Source organism: Amblyomma mixtum, chromosome 3 (genome assembly GCF_055824585.1).
Source record: "Amblyomma mixtum isolate Tamu chromosome 3, ASM5582458v1, whole genome shotgun sequence".
Classification (NCBI taxonomy): Eukaryota; Metazoa; Arthropoda; class Arachnida; order Ixodida; family Ixodidae; genus Amblyomma; species Amblyomma mixtum.
Genome location: NC_143014.1, coordinates 94,369,973 through 94,385,998, shown reverse-complemented (window position 1 = coordinate 94,385,998; position 16,026 = coordinate 94,369,973). Strand labels below are relative to the sequence as shown.

The window sequence follows — 16,026 nt, the reverse complement described above, 5'->3', positions numbered from 1 at the left end:
CAGAGGCGCTGAGCGTGAACGAGTTACTGTGCCACCCCTTGGCCCAATACGCACGTGTAGCACGTGAGTGGGAGAGTGCATAACGGCTGGTCACTAGGAGTTAAATAGATTTGATTGGGAAAACTCGGTGAATTTTTGGAGAGTATTAGGCTCCAAACGCTACTCGAGTTCTGGGGTCAAGTGGCAACAGAACAAGGTAAAACTTTAAACAAACACCGCTACTGGTTAATGGACAGCTTGCTGCGGGTAACGAAAAACGCAAAGACAGTCTTAATTCTGCTAACCGGAGCGTCCGCATGGCATTTGCACGAGCTCATTTTGGTACGACGTCTTACTAAAGAGTGAATACATTGTACCACTGTATTCAGTTTTCGTGCCAGACTTTGTCATTTATGTCTCTTTTCTGCACCTGGATTGGTCAAACTGACCACTATTTTTCAGTCTACTGCGCCCACGGACACGCTGTTGGAGGGCTAATTTATATCACCCATCATACGCATTCTGCATCGAGGCACAATTGGATCTAGACATGAAATACATTCACGAGGGTGTGGTGAGAAATCTTCAGATATCAAATGAATGTTAAGCCGGGTTGTATGCCGTAATAACCGTTCCCTTCAGCCGACGTTTCGTTAAATATTCTAATCGAACGGCACAACACGACAACCGTCCCGTAAAACTTTCGTTGGGACTGTTCTTCGTTGTGCTACAGCGAAACCGCGCCCAGAGGGAAATGAACGGCCTCGCAGTCGGCGCTAAGCTGTCCACCGCCAGCTGCCGTAGGCAACAAGTCAGCGACCAGCTGACCCCGGCACTTGCTTTTCTGTCCATAAGTTTTGTTCCGAAATCGAGTGCTCCTGCGCCTTCCAAGCGGGTGCGGGGAAGAAATATGCACGTGACTAGGGCTGCTGATTCAACGCGGATGCCTGGGGCTCGCCGCTCAGAGCTACGGCTGCTGATCTGCGCGACACTGCGCGAACGGCCAAAGGGTGGACAGGAGCAGCAGCCGTGGTATAAATAGCGGCTTGACAGCGCCGGCTTGCGCCGAAGGGGCACACAACGCGCCGGTCTCGAAAGAAAGCCGGACACAGTGCGGCGACCGGTGCCGTAGGTGGCACAGTGCACGATAGTAGCCATGGTAACCGCAGGGTCCCGTGTCCCGTAGCCGTCGGGTCCGAAATCGCCCACGGGCCGCCCACCCCCGAGGGGGGGGTCTGCGAAGGCCTCGAGCGGAAGCAGCAGATAAAAGCGGGCGCACGTGGCCCGCCGGTGTTTTACGGCTCGCCCAGACGGACCCTTTACTGTGGCGCGCCTTGGCCCGTCTATCAGAGCGCGGCCGATGGAAGGGGCCAGGGGGTGTTGCCACGGTCCGGTTATTGTTTAAAGGCATCTCCTTTTGTGTCTCTGTCTTCCCGAGTTCCTTTTTTCCGCATCCAGACCATCGTCGAGCGTACAGGGCGTTCTTATAAATACACTGGCCCGCATGAGCAAACTGGTTGCGACCGATTCGGCCGCGCAGCTGCCGTTCCTGCGTGCTTCGCCCGCGTGAAAAGTGAGTTCTCCACCGCTAAGAGCGTTGCTGTTGCCGCCGCACTGTGGGCGCCGTTATGTGGAAGCCCTTCTTTATCTGCAGCCGCCGATCGGGTGTCAGCGTCGAGGCCGCCTCCTTCGCGCCTGCTTTCTTTGGTTTTGGGACCGCTCTTTTGCTCCCGACGGCGGAGTCTGTTCGCCAAGGTGGGAGACAAGGCCTTTCTTTGCGAGTCGCGGCTGCCGGTGTCAGCTGTCGGCGAAAGCGCAAGCCGCGAGTTTGAAGTAATTGTCGCTGGCAGCGGGACATCCCAGTTGCCTCGCAGAAATCGTTTATTTTCCCGCCCGAGAACGCCGGTTGCGAAAGCCTCTCGCGGTGGGCCCCGTTTGCTGGCGTCATTTTTGTATCCCTTCATGGCGGCCCAGTCTCTTGTTCATCTCCCACTTTCGTCTGCTGGGCAGCTTGCGACAGAACGGAACTAACATGGAGGGAATTCGTTTCCGTAGCCATGCAGGGGACAAAGCGAGGAATCGAAATGTCTGATGAATGCAGCTTTTGTGTAGATAATACTGGAGCAAGTCTTTTTTTTTTTTCTTGCGTTAATACTGGCTGAAGGGCCAAATGAAGCGGAAAGGAGAGAGCGCAAAAGACGCTCATTGCATTCACCGATACACGCAAATAAGACGCATTGGTAGGAACATCCTGGAAACGACAGTACATTGGAAACTGGCCGCTCGACATCGCGGTTTGTCTATATCTGCACTGAGTTGTATCCGTGGCGAATAAAAAGCTACCATCGGCGAGACCATGAACTAATTGAGGTTTCCCTGCAGAGCGATTCCAAAGTCGCGGGCAGCACGACGTCGATATACACGAGCCCTGCATCAAGTCGAGGAACTTGACGAAACGAAGAACAGTGGACGTTTACTACAGGCGGTATTGGATACGCTTCGGCATTTCTCACAGTGTGATTAGGACCTGATGTCCCTGCTATTATACTCGTACTGTGCGTCGTTGGGTAGTATAAGGCTCACGGTCGTAAGGGTTCTCTCCCAGAGAACAAAGCAGCTGCTGCTTGCAGTTTTAACTGAAAGCGTAATGCCGACAATATTATTTTTTTGTTGCAGCTGCAGTACATCTGTGTTACATTTTGATCAAAACCACAGACTAGCTTTCGGCTCTTGGATTGACTTGTGCTGCATTGTGTCTTGTGTTGCATATAATTATAGTACGGTATGCCTCCTTCATTTGGAGCCCTCACCAAGTGTACTTACGAGACAAACTCGAACAAATTGAAAGAACCGCAGTGCGTTTCGTCTGTTCGCGTTATCGGATAACCGTTTCTGCATTAGACAAGCTGGAATGTTGCGATCTCTAACTGAAAAAAAAAACAAAAAAAAACACGCCGAGATAAACAACGACCGAAATTGTTTTTCCACGTAACTAGGAATCAAATGAAAATCATCAAAGGAACATATTTTTATCCTCCTCTAAAACACAGTACGTGTTTGAACCACACTGCCGAAATACAGCCTTGTAAAACACCCCTAGATGGTCTCTAAAACTATTTCTTCCGTTATTGCGTTCATTTGGAATGGCCCTCAGGACTGCCCTGCAGCAAAAAATGTCAGAGTTTGAACGTTTATTTGGCATTATACTATAGGCAACGAGAGAACTAAGAATTGATCATGCTTTTGTTATTTCTCGCATCTCCATTAGCGCTTTCAGACTTTTTTTTTTTTTTGTTATGCGTTGCTGTTTCTGTGTTTATGCTTTGACCATGATTTGTGATGGTGTGTGCCTGAAATTCTTGTTTCTTTTTTTGACAACTCTTCTCCTGTAATCACCCTCAGGTGAGAGCTGCAGTATCTTTCTTTAAATAAATAAATAAATAAATAAATAAATAAATAAATAAATAAATAAATAAATAAATAAATAAATAAATAAATAAATAAATAAATAAATAAATAAATAAATAAATAAATAAATAAATAAATAAATAAATAATGGACGAACAAGAACTCGTGTCGGGTTTGCGGGAAACGGGTGTCTCCTGCAAGCGGCTCGGCGCTCTAGAAGCTTCCGTTTAAGGACTAGCGATGATAATTAAACTCGTGCCACAGTAACAGTACGCTGCGACACTGGTGGCACCATGGACGCAGTAACTGCGCGGTCTAGAGCTTATAAAGTAATCACATAACCTTCTGTACACACCGCAGCAATTAATGTTTACTAACAGGTTGTTATGCAGAACGTTTTCAGCTCCACTGCGCACGCGCATTCAGTTCGCACATCCGTGCGCTCAGCTCGTGAGTGAAGCTTCCAGACCACATTTGTGCCCTGAAAAACATCGAGCTTGTGCCGATCGAATCTTTCTATAACCTCCTAAACGCTGAAGGGAAACATCGCCTGCCATTCGGCGTTGGGAAGAGCGTTACGCTGTTTTAACCCGCGTACAGATTTAACTACAGTTCTCCTGACACCCCGAGCTCGAGTTGCGTTTGCTGGAGCGTCGGTGCGCAGATGTGTGTAGTGGTCCCAAACACGCATTCACATAAGCACGAACGAGCATGTGTTTCGTATTTTTCGGATACTTCACCCGTGCAACTATCTCCGTATGTCAAATTGGTCAACGTGAATGCTATGTGACTTCCATGCTCACATTCTTAATAAATTCACTCCACAGGGCAACTGTAAACAGACACTGGCCTTAATTTACGAAGATTCGTATTATGTCAGTAAGCATAAATTAAACGGGGACAAGAAGAAGACGGGATAGCGTTGTCCGGTCTACTTCTTGGTTACGTCCCCTCAGAACCTCAGAACAAAAAAGCATAGCAAAAACACATTCTCTGCTCTGTGAAGCCTGATTCCTGTACTCGGACATGCAACACGTTCGCGCTCCTGCCAAGGTAGCATCGGCGGGCAGCGTCTCTCCGATTCGCCCAGCCACTTTCGCTGGCTGCCGTGGCCGGCATCCCTCACTTGAAGAACTCCAGGGCGGGCGAGGTGCGGTTGTCGGCGGCCGGCGCTTCCGAGTCGTTGTGCGCCAGCGTGCCGCTGTAGCAGCTGGCCGTGTTCCAGGGGTTGCCGCACCGGGACCACGGCAGCTCGGCGCGGAAGGACGAGAACATGAAGTACAGCGCCCAGCCGATGATGACGTTGTAGTAGAAGGACACGTACCAGGACACCAGCACCGAGCAGTAGCCCACGCCTGCGCACCATCCGCCGGCCTTCGTTGAAATCGCCGGCGACCAGCTTCAACCTTCTGTATTTGTGCATTTAAGATTAGCATGCAGGCCGACGATGAAACTAGAGTGCGCTGGATAGTAAGCAAGGGCATGTAAAGCCCATCAATTAACGAGTCTGATGTCAGAGACACTTTGTGTATTTGCCATTAGTGTACGTAATACGTTAGACTTTAGCGCATGCCTACCTTTTAAGACGTTTAATGCGAATGAATCCATTGGGCTAGGTCTACAGCACACCACCATTTTCAGTAACCCGGCAACTGAAAAGTGTAGTCGGCTTGAGAATTGTGAATTTAGATCTTTCCAACAGAATATAGCCACAGCCATTGCAGTAACATTGTTCAAGGAACCGTCACATATTAGAAACTGTCTGTATATCTTCTGTCGAAAGAGACTCAATCTCGTTTACATAGTAAATTTGCTTGATTTATTGCTCTCTTGACTGCCCTATGTAAACCAGTGTATCGTGCTTGCAGCAAAGTCCATCACCAGACTGTGCTACCGAAATATGTCTCGTAGATGCTGTGACACGCTGTTTTGCCGCCAAAGTTTGCGTTCGTGCATCCGTGGCAGAATCAAGCTGTACAAGAGGTCGATTTAACCGTGGCCACCAAGTACACGCACACACACGTTTTCGGAACGCGTAAAAGGCGAACAAAACTGATTTTTTTTTTCGCTGTCTAAGCGTGCAGCCATGAATTGAAGGGGGCGCTAAGTACCTCCTGCACAGTAAACCCATCAGTGTCGAGCCACGCTTACAGGCAGCGATTAATTTCAGCTTTTTCGTAGTTTCCTTGTTCCGAAAACTTATGTGGGCACCTGCATTTTGTGTGTGGTAAAATAGATCTTTTTTTTTTGTTTTCATTAACAGGTATAAGCTCGTTCGAAACTCTAAGAGGGAAACTGTGGCTTGAGATTAGCCAGACGACAGGTGGAAAAGATTGGAAGGTGACTGGCTCACAGCAACTACTGCTCTTCTACGGGGCAGCAGACCAGCTCACCTTTGAAGAGTGGGCACAGCTTCCAGACGCTGATGGGACCTTGCCTGTTGTACTGCCCGAGGACGAGCTCCATGTAGAAGAGCGGGAGTGCTCCAAAGATCAACATCAGCATGTAAGGTATCAGGAACACACCTGAGGATATATACAGCAAAATAGAAGCACAAATCGTAGGTAATATTAGACACACACAAAAAATGACAGGCGATTACATTTAGTCGGTAATTACATTTAGTCGGATTAGTCGGTAATGTGAAATTTAAGCGCAGCTCTTACCGTGGAAGGCGGCGTTTCACTCTGCTACTACCGTCCACGGTTGTGAGGTGGCGTGTTACGCCAACTACGCCGACAACATCGACGACGACTACGACGCGGAATCCAGTGACGGGCGCCTTAGAGTCGCGCTCTAAAACAGGCGTAACATTCAGCAAAGTTCTGTCCTGGGCTAGTCTAGCACCCATCTGTGCTCGGCTTTCCTCTTTTCGCCCCATAGTATTTCAACGTCTCTGCAGTGCAACTTGTTCAAGATGAGGCGCAACATCATTTAACCTGAAAAGAACGCTGAGAAGTGCTAGCGTATTTGTTTCCTGTGCTTACGTATAGAGTCTTGGTGAAAAGTCTTCGGGCAAAGAGTCTGCATTTGAGTCGCATAATGGAGCACTGCAGCTCTCTTAGAGTCAAAAAGGGCCTTGAAAGGATAAGAAGAGAGTTCTTCCCTTACAGAGGCTTAGAGCTTGACGGGTGCCCTGAGTGCTCCACTACATGGCCGAAGAGCAAACCAAGGCCGTAGATCTTCTCCGGCGCTGTACAGTTTATTCAGTCTCAAATGGATTGGAGGCGGGTATTTGTACCTCAGCTTTGCCGTGCGCTGCCTTGAGCGAACGAAGCGTAAATGTAGGACGGAGTCTCTTTTCAGAGCTGGTGACATTTGGAACGACGACGCGATAGGGTCCACATAAAAGAACATCCTCCTCGTGCCTTCCTTCTCCACTTGTTTAATCTTCCCGGAACATGCAAATTTAGCCCAGACGCGCTTCCATTAGGAAAAAAATTTAGAGACGTTTCGTCGTATCCTGCAAAATGGGGGATTTAGAAGAGGCGCACACATGCCTCTCCTAATCCGTCACTTGCTGCCTTTGTTTCGCGTGGTCACGTGACAACTACCGTGGCACGCGCCATCACTATTGTTCTTCGTTCCTCTGACACGAAAGGGAAGGGAGAAAAAAAAATCATGTCCCCTGCTGTGCGTACACGCAGCGTGCCACAGGACTTCCAGGTCTCGCAACGTGTAAACTCGGCGGCAACAGAAATTACGGTAAAGGGCGCCGATATTTGTCGAGCTGTCGAAAAGAGCGCGGTGATACCGTGTGTTTTACATTATAATTGATCGGAGCTGCCTCACTCGAAGGCGCGCATTGTGCAGCGCACCATTCATGTGAAAATCAGACGGGCGCCGACTGGCGTCGGTGGCACCTGCCGGTAAGCGGCTGGAAATTGACTTCCATTCCGCTTCTCGGAAAAAAGCCGAGCTCGATCTGCGCTGTTTCTGGATTCCGTAACGAAGACTCGATTAGCGCGTCTGTAAATGTGCCTCGCGGTGCGCACAAACGAATCTCCGAAATGCGCTTCACGGCTCACTAGAGGGCCTATGCGCAGCGCGCAGAAGCAACTTGCGTCGAGCGCCGCGCTCCGTCGTCGCCGCCCCGCGTAAGCCCCGCAGCTTTGCGAGCCGCCGACTCGTCCAACTCTTGCGGACAGATCTCCGAGAAGGGTCCCCTGCTGCGTCCCGCGAACAGACCTAGAGCGCTACTCATTGCTTACTGCGCCCTTGAACCTCAGCTAGCAATATGGGATGAAGGTCGTTATAATTTCTTAATTAAACAATGGTCCCGTATACACGCCTCTTTTTACTCTGCCATCTCCTCTGAACGGGCCAGAAACGTAAACCACACCGCCGTACTGTTTCGCGGGCCTTGTTATCCGCGATCTCGATAATGTCGCATAACAACGAATGTTTTAAAGGCATAATATGCCTAGATGTCGCATTTTTCACAATTTTACTGACCCGTGGAGCGTCACGGAGTTCAGAAGGAAGGTGCTCGGGAGGAGCTATCGCCAGTGTCCGTATCTGAGTCTCTTATGCGTGAAGCAGGGGCACAATGGCAGCGTTAACAAGGTGTGTAGTTTTTGCGCGAAATCTTGTTATTAATTATTAGGTCTTTTTTTTTTGGCTAATCTCATATATCGGTTGTGGCCTTCTTATACTGTTGCTCTCTTGAACTAAGATATTGTTCTAGTTTCACAAGTGCTATGAAAGCTTACGGCACATGACTTAATACATAAAATATGTAATAAAATAACATTAATGTAGTACATTAATGACGCCGACCGACGCCCTAGCAACGGATGGCCGCATTCAGGGGTTCCCTAGGAATGAGGAATAGGCTGTAACAAGTGCCGCAGTCGTCTCCACGTGTGTGCACACTTTCTCTTTTCCTTTTTTCTGTCATAATCCTATTTTCTGCGAGCCGGGTGGCCTACGGGAAGTATACCACGTCTCACAGTCTGCTGTAAGGTGCAAACTGCAGCTGGAATCTGCAAGCAAGGGGCCGAACTCTCACAGCCTGCTCGTGTGCCAAAAAGGAACATACGTGGCCGGCAGTTTTCGTTTCCGGTGCTGGACTGTGCCAAAATCACTGGCGCAAGCCAGTCGCAAACCGTTCTTAAATGAGCGCTTTGAGAAACTGGCACCTAATTTGCTGTCGCGAATTCTAGCTTCGAAAAAGAATTGAAATCTGAACCATCTGCTACACACTTGTCAAGATACATCGTTTGCAGGTGGTAGATGATTCGCTCTGTATATGATCGGTTATCGCGCCTGGCTTGTGCAATTCACCAGAAAAGCACCGTTGTTAGCACAGATTCGTCCCATGTGCTCATTTCCTATAGCCATTTGCCTTTCTGCTTGGACTTTTCTAGCTTCGACTTCAGGACCTGAGAATTGTGGGACACCTGTGGCACCCTCTTTCCATTTTTCTCACTTCGATAATATCTTTGTTTTGTTCAGCCTTCAGTTCTAAGGAGCAGGTCAGATCTCGTCTCCATCAGGATGATTTTTTTTTTGCATTCTTATTGTAACGCTTACCAGAGAGATGTGATATCCTCAAGTAACTTCATACTGGCCTTTAGAATGTAATAAAATGAACGAAAACAACGATTTCATTAGCCGAGCTATTCCGACAAAGGAGAGATAAGAAAGCAAAAGTGCTTCTGAGCTCACCCTTGCGTGCGGAAAAACAGTCGCGTCACAGTCGCATCTCTCTCTCGTTTTTGCTGAACTTTTAACTAAGGGTGCCAGTGTGGAGAGTCCAGCGTCTCCAAGGAACGCCAGATGAGTTGATCGGTAAGAACGATAAGCAATGAACACAACTAAAATGAACAATACGCTTGCTTGGGCTGGTTGGTGCATTTTCTACGTCAGGACAGGGAAGCAATGCAAGTACAGGACGACAGCTGAAGACGGACAAGGCGCTGAAAGACAGACTTGTCTGTCTTCAGTTCTCCTGTCTATGCGCGGATACTTTGGTCTGATGTCATGAAATTAACGCTGTAAACAGTTTCATGCCAAATTGGAGGCCACCTGTGCAAACTAGGGTCACTGTGAAGTAGACAGCAGCATCAAGAGACGACGCACTCAACCAGTACCAAGAAGCGGCCTCCTCGACCGGAAGACTGCGAGGCCAGTAGGCGCCCTCACCTCCGCCGTTCCTGTAGCAGAGGTAGGGGAACCTCCAGACGTTGGCCAGGTCGACGGCGAAGCCAATGATGGAGAGCAGGAAGTCGGCCTTGTTCTTCCACGTGGGCCGCTCGCCGGGCACCTTGGTCTCGAGTGGTTTGCTGGCCACCGGCACCGTCGAGGTCACCCCGTCGGCCAGGATGACCGCCGTCTGCCCCTCGGTGCCACTCAGGTGGTCCACGTATTCTGCGCGGCCGAGTAGTTTTGCGCGCCCGCACGGCCACTGGCAGCGATGGCCCGGATACTGCCTACTTCGTGTGCATACAGCACTTATCGACAATGCCCTCGAAGATAGTCCATCTGTTAGAACCTGAGGATATCTACAGCGAACGACTGCACTCCCGGCTTAAAATAAAATTTGCAGCAAATGCGTGAGATAGTAAATGATGTGGGAACACCGATCCACAAGGACGTCATCTTCTGTTATCCTTCTCCTTGTTACATAAAACCTTAACGATCATCACTGCCCAGCCCCTCACAAAAGAGCTGCGAGTAAGAAACAGTCATTTCACAACACGACGTCATAACTAACGACGAGGCCCATTACCCCGAGAGAAGCGCACCCACCGGAGGAGAGAGGAGTGCTGGTGGACGAGCAGTATCCGTCGTCCCGGATGGCCGAGTGGCGCATCCGGCGCACTTTGTTCTTCTCGAAGAAGACGGGGCTGTCCTTGGAGGAGCGCGGCCCGGGGCTCCTGTGCTGGGGCGGCTGGGACCGCGGGCTGGCATCGTGCGCCGCCTCGTCGGCCGGCAGCAGCGGCTCGGCGGCCGGCTGCGGCGGCTTGGCGGCCGCCACGCTGTTGTTGTTGGGCATGGCCTGCTCACTGGGCGCCGTCCGGGTGCGCCGCTGTGCGGGGCCCCGCCGAGCTGCACGGAAGGGGCACGGCGCTGCTCACGGGCACCGGTGGCGCCGACAAGGCTCGACAAGGCCCCGATACGGGGCAGCACATTAGCCACTACATGAGCCGCCTGTCTTCATAAGCTCACACCACTCCTTACTCGGCCCGACCGCTAAAGTGGCTCGACACGCGAAGATTGAAAAGGTCACATTCTAGTGAGTTTTTAAACTTTATATAGACCGAGGAAGTCGCGTGACTGTTTACAAATAGTTTCACAGTTGGACGTGATTACCGCGATGGGATGAGAGTGAGTCGCCAAAGCGCTTCCCAAGAATCGTATACGGCCTGTCACCGTCGCAGCAAATCACGCTGAACGAAGCTCGATCGTGAAGTGCGACAAGAGGCGTTGCGACCCGCTCAGCAAAACATTCGAAATTACTACTGTACGGAGCTACATAGATGGCGGGGGGTACTTTGCTGTAGCGTGCTTCCCCACGAAAAGTTTTATCGCTTGCGACGAAGCTCGCCATTCCTTTGAACGTACTGAAAAACAAGAAGCCAGTGTCTCAGTCGTGCGAACATCGTATCTATACGAATCGGCCTAAAATGTATATGCCGCGAAGCATATCGAGCAGCCGTGATGAGCTTATTATGCAGCATATGTATATGTCAGGACAAACGCCCGCGAAGCGGCCTCTGCGGGTGGTGCATGTAATAAATGGGGCGTTTTGCGTCATTTGCGAATCGTGCGGCGGAGCTTTTGTGCAAATTGGAAATTGGTTTTCAGCGCAAAACAAGAGCGAACCAAAGCGCTAAAGAACAATACTAAGAGAGCCAGAGGACGACGGACGGAGCAAGAAAAAAAAATAAAGGAGAAGTGCGCGCGCGCTCGAATGAGTGGAAAGTGGTAGAATTAAGCTGCCGCGAATAGGGGCGAAACAAAGAGGATGACACATAGGGCGGTTTGCATGCGGAGAAGACAGACAGCGCGGGATCAGAATGGAAGAAGAAATAAGCAGAGAGAAAGTAGATCGGGGTGGTGAACGGAAAGAGGAAGTGGGGGGGGGGGATCGGGCCTTCTCGGGGCTTTATGCATCGTTTGCCCACCGCGCAGTCCGTAATCGTTGTCGGCAGATAATGATCCGGAGAGTCCACCGCTTCCGCCGGCCGCCCTAAATCTTGGCCAGAGAGCGGCAGTGATCCCGCAGGTTGTTCCCCTTGATTGTCTTTCGCGTTCTGCGGCGCCGGCGATTACTTCGGCGCGTGCGCTGAGAAATATGACACTCGGGGAAATGCTAACGAGCGGCCTTGAGGCAGCCATTTGACGCGCCCCGCTGACCAGAAATCGATACTTTTCGAGAACGAACGGGCCGCGAAATAAATAAGGGCCGACTTGCCGGCAGGTGCCAGCCCTTCGGGTCATAGGGCACGATATATTTTCACCCCACGATATTCGCTCGATTGCGCCGTATTGGCGTGATCGAAGTGCGCGCCTATCGTCCGCGCGACGTAGTGGCGCTCGCGGCAGGAAAGTATACGCATAAAAACGCTCGCCGAAGCTTCCACTGCGGCCTACGTTGGCAGCGCCGCAGCTATACCGACGTGCACGCCAAAAGACACCGGCTGACTGCAGTAGGGGCAACCTTCTGTAGGTTGCCTCTCGTGCCTCAAAAGCCACTGGCAGCGAGAGCCCCAAAAATTAATTGTGCAAGGAATAAGCATTTAAACGCTCATTAATTGCGCGCTAATTGCACAATTCGTGCCAAAAGAGAAGGATGCTGGCTGCACGTAGAACAACAACAAACAAAAATAGTTTGAGAGAAGAACGCTAAACCAGCAGCTAACTTTCCGGGACACGTATGCCGAGCGGGAAAAATTACAAGATTCTGTTGAATTCTCTGACTAGTGGCTGCCAGAGCACCCTTCATGGACACCGCCTTTCTTGCAAGAGATACCGGCCAGCTTCCTATGGAGTTCATCATCTTCCTAGAGACGGTGTAGAGGGGAACCAACACAATTTTTTTTTGTTTGGTTTTGCTGCAACAAATGGTTGTTGAGGCGTTTCGTCGCTCACGTCCTGGAACTCGCACGTTTACCCATGCCATCGTTTTGGAAGACAGGCCTAACTTCATCGCAACGTCCAACCAACATTTATGTTTATTGGCCCACCGCGACTGCGGTAAATATGCCATAAATCCGCAGTTTCTACGACTAGCAGTGCATTTCAAAGGGCGCTAAAAGGACTTTTTAAAATTCATATCATCGTAGCGATTGCAGTGAAGAAGTCTGGTGTGTGTGCTCCATCGTTCCGCGCGAGGCGGAGCCCGTGGCGCTCGGTCTTGGGCCGAGCTGTTATATAACACTGTCGTCGCATCTGTCGTCCCTACTGAATAAAATCCTTTCGCACAGGAACTGCCATCGACCGAATGCGCCAACTCTTGCGTAAAAAAAGATTGTACCGCGTTTTCTCCATGCACTCGTTCCTTTCTTTTCTGCCTTGGGGGGCTATGCTCAAGCCTGGACAGCCTGCAAAAAACCTCAGCGGCTGCAACATGTCTTGGCAGGGTTTTATTTCTCCATAGCGCACCGAATACTCGCAGTGGATACGAAGGCGGCGCTGAAGGCCCCGCACCTGTGAACGTGTCCGTATAGATCCGCAAAGCTGGGATTAGGAGGATTATCACGGAGAATTAGTGAGCACCTGCCTTGTGACGGAATGTCCGCATGCGAGTGCGAGTTTTCTTTTTTTTTGTTTTTTTTTTTATATCTTTAAGTTAACTGTCTCGCTCTGATGATTCAGCACGTGTGCTGCTATGCGAGCCAAGCTTTCAGGGCAAGTTATGGTTCTGCAGTGCGCGGTGTTTTTTTTTTGTTTTTCCCTGCCCGCAACTGTAGCAGACAGTCGCAGTAGTTCATCGCCGATGCAAAACTCCGCACACACGGCATGCATACAACTACTGCGTGCGACCGCCGGAGTCAATCCCTAACGCGGTGATCGTATTTAAATTGGCGAAAAATCCATCAAATCCCTTGCTCCATTCAATTCCTTCAGAAAGACAAGTGAACCGTATTCGTGAATGGTATATTTTTTCTGTTTAAAGTAAAAATAAAACATCCTACAATATCGATATCAACCGATATCAGTGTACTTTAGTGACGTTTAGTTACTGTACGCGTCTAACGTCCTCCAGTTTAAGCTACTATAGTCGGACACAACTCAAGAACTCAGCGGCTTTAACCCGTCAAAAGAGCCCCTTCTGGCCAATGGCATCGGCCGACTTTCATGACCCTGCTAACGTGACAATGCAGGGATGGTGGTCAAATGTTTAGGGGAATCCCCCGAGGTGGAGTAAATTTGTAATAAGGGAGTAATTACTCAATGTAGCCGTGTAGCCGTAATTTGTAGCCGTATGGCTGCGCTCGGGTGGATGTCAATGAGTAATTACTCCCTTATTACAAATCTACTCCACCTCGGGGGATTCCCCTAAACATTTGACCAACACAGTTCCCACTTCGAGTTATTGATCAATTCGCTCTCGCCCTACAATAAGCTTGCCGTCCCGGTTAGCTCAGTTGGTAGAGCGACTGCTCCGGTGAAGCGGTGGTCCCGGGTTCGAACCCCGGACCAGGACGAATTTTTCTTTAACTACGAAGTTTCTTAGAAAGCTGTTTAGCTTTCCTTTGTAGCCGTATGACTGCTCTCGGGTGGATGTCAATGGGTAATTATTCCCTTATGACAATGCAGGGAGCGGCGCCACAATGCAGAGAGGGGTCTCTTCCCGTCCACAGGGGGAAGGGATTACCCCTTTCATCTACCACTCCCTGCATTTGTCACACTAGCAGGGTCACGAGAATCAGCCGACGCCATTGGCTGGAAGGGGGCCTTTGACGGGGAAAAGCTGCTGCATTCTTAACCCATGCGTTCTTTTATTCGCTTGTGGTATAGCAGCTGACTTTCCAGCTGAATCAAGCAGGAATGGGAAAGTCATGCAACTGTTCTGCATTCAAACGGTTGGGCGGAACCAAACTTACTTGAAAATTGGAGGGGACACTTAAGCTCCGCCTTAAGGGTGTGGCGCCCATATGAGTTAATGCCCGTATGTACGGCCATTCTCGACTTTACATTCACACATCCCTGGGAGTCTTCATACCTTTCCTTTGCCTGCCCCCTGCCACAGTGGCCAGTTCGCTCACAGTCCGGTGGGCAGGTTGTGATGACGCCACAAGGTCACGTGACCTAGGTGACCCACCTATGGGTTGCTTCTCCGGCCGACGACGCCGACGACGCCGGGTTTTCTGCAGAACGGGGAGTCTTAACGTGATCGTGTTAAAATGAGGAAGGTGACTATTCGCAGCACTTTCGTGCATTATACAAACACGCAAGTGGCAAGTGAGCCCATCCTGTTACAACCGTCCTAACCCCTCTCCGTTCCAGTGATTCGGAGGGCCTGCTTGCTTCACCCACAGAGCATAGCCAAGCACTCGTTCCGCTGCTTACCCAACACCTCTCCCGACGTGGTCGAGATGGTTGCTTTTTTTTTATCGTAGTGCCAGGATACCAGTGCGTCTATTAGACATTTTTCCTTCTTCCGCTTGCTGACAGCTTGTGCAACCGTTGTAGAAAAAAAAAATGTGCAGCCTGACACAAGTGGGACGCACCTATCTTGCATTTTTCCTTATCTAGTGATTCGAGAACTTGGCACTCACAGAAGTATCGGCGACTTCTTCTGCTGCCTTGCGTAAATATATAAATACCTGCGAACTCGTCGAAACGTTGGTTCGCGGACTGACGCTTCCCTGCCGCCCCTTGCTCATTCTGCGCTGTTCGGCATCCTATATTGCCGGCTATCCCTCTCAGCGAGGATATCAAGCGATGTCTAAGACGTCAAATTACTGAGTTCACATAAATTCACTGTGCGCAAGCCCAAGATAGTCTATTCTCCCTCGTTCAAATGAACAGACGTCGGTCTGCCGGTTCCGCAGCTCTTTGGATGGTTTTGCCCGTATTTGTTTGATCTGCGAAAAGCCGGACGCACACCCGTTCCCATAACCTTTTACATTTCTCGAGGCCCTAGCCAACGGGTCGGGTGAAACGCCGATTCACGCATCCGTTTATAACGATACTGTTTGTCCTGTGGCATGGGCTATCATCGGATTTATTTATTTATTTTTTTAGTCACGCTTCACGGACCTACAAGACGAACTGTAAAAAAATGTATTCAACACCCTGTGCGTGGTCTTTTTCTTATCTCGTTTCTACGCGCTGTTTTCCGTCATATTTACAATTCACCAACTAGCCCAACTCCAGAGTGTTATCAGTATCACCATCGCGGTGATTTGATGCACCCACTTCCGCAGCCCTCTTTTCTATAGTCTGAACATAACCGGTCAAAAGCAGATGCAATGACTATCATCACCCCAAGAATAGCATAAGGCCCGCGCTCTGAATGGTAGACTCCACGGCCAAGGATTTTCCTATAGCATCACGGCCGCCGATGTATTCCGCCTCGTATTAGCGGAGCTTCGTTGGCGCCCTCCAGTAACTGAATCAGTGACTGAACTGTCGAGTGATTCAGTAACTGAATCACTCGACAGAACTGGGAAAGACAGCACA

The 16,026-nt window shown here is 50.0% G+C and overlaps 1 protein-coding gene across 2 annotated transcripts in view; it reads right to left on the bottom strand.

Moving 5' to 3' along the window:
* The window catches only part of LOC149350992 (sodium-dependent noradrenaline transporter-like), a 102,528-nt gene that overhangs the window by 25,661 nt on the left and 60,841 nt on the right, over positions 1-16,026 (bottom strand). For both annotated transcript variants that reach the window (XM_089580178.1, XM_089580179.1), the window contains exons 2-5: positions 10,141-10,440; positions 9,535-9,759; positions 5,781-5,912; positions 4,514-4,742 (exon numbers count right to left, since the gene is read on the bottom strand). In XM_089580178.1, the coding sequence (XP_089436304.1) occupies positions 4,514-4,742; positions 5,781-5,912; positions 9,535-9,759; positions 10,141-10,387 (833 nt within the window). In that variant the 5' untranslated portion in view covers positions 10,388-10,440. The remainder of the gene's footprint in view (positions 1-4,513; positions 4,743-5,780; positions 5,913-9,534; positions 9,760-10,140; positions 10,441-16,026) is intronic.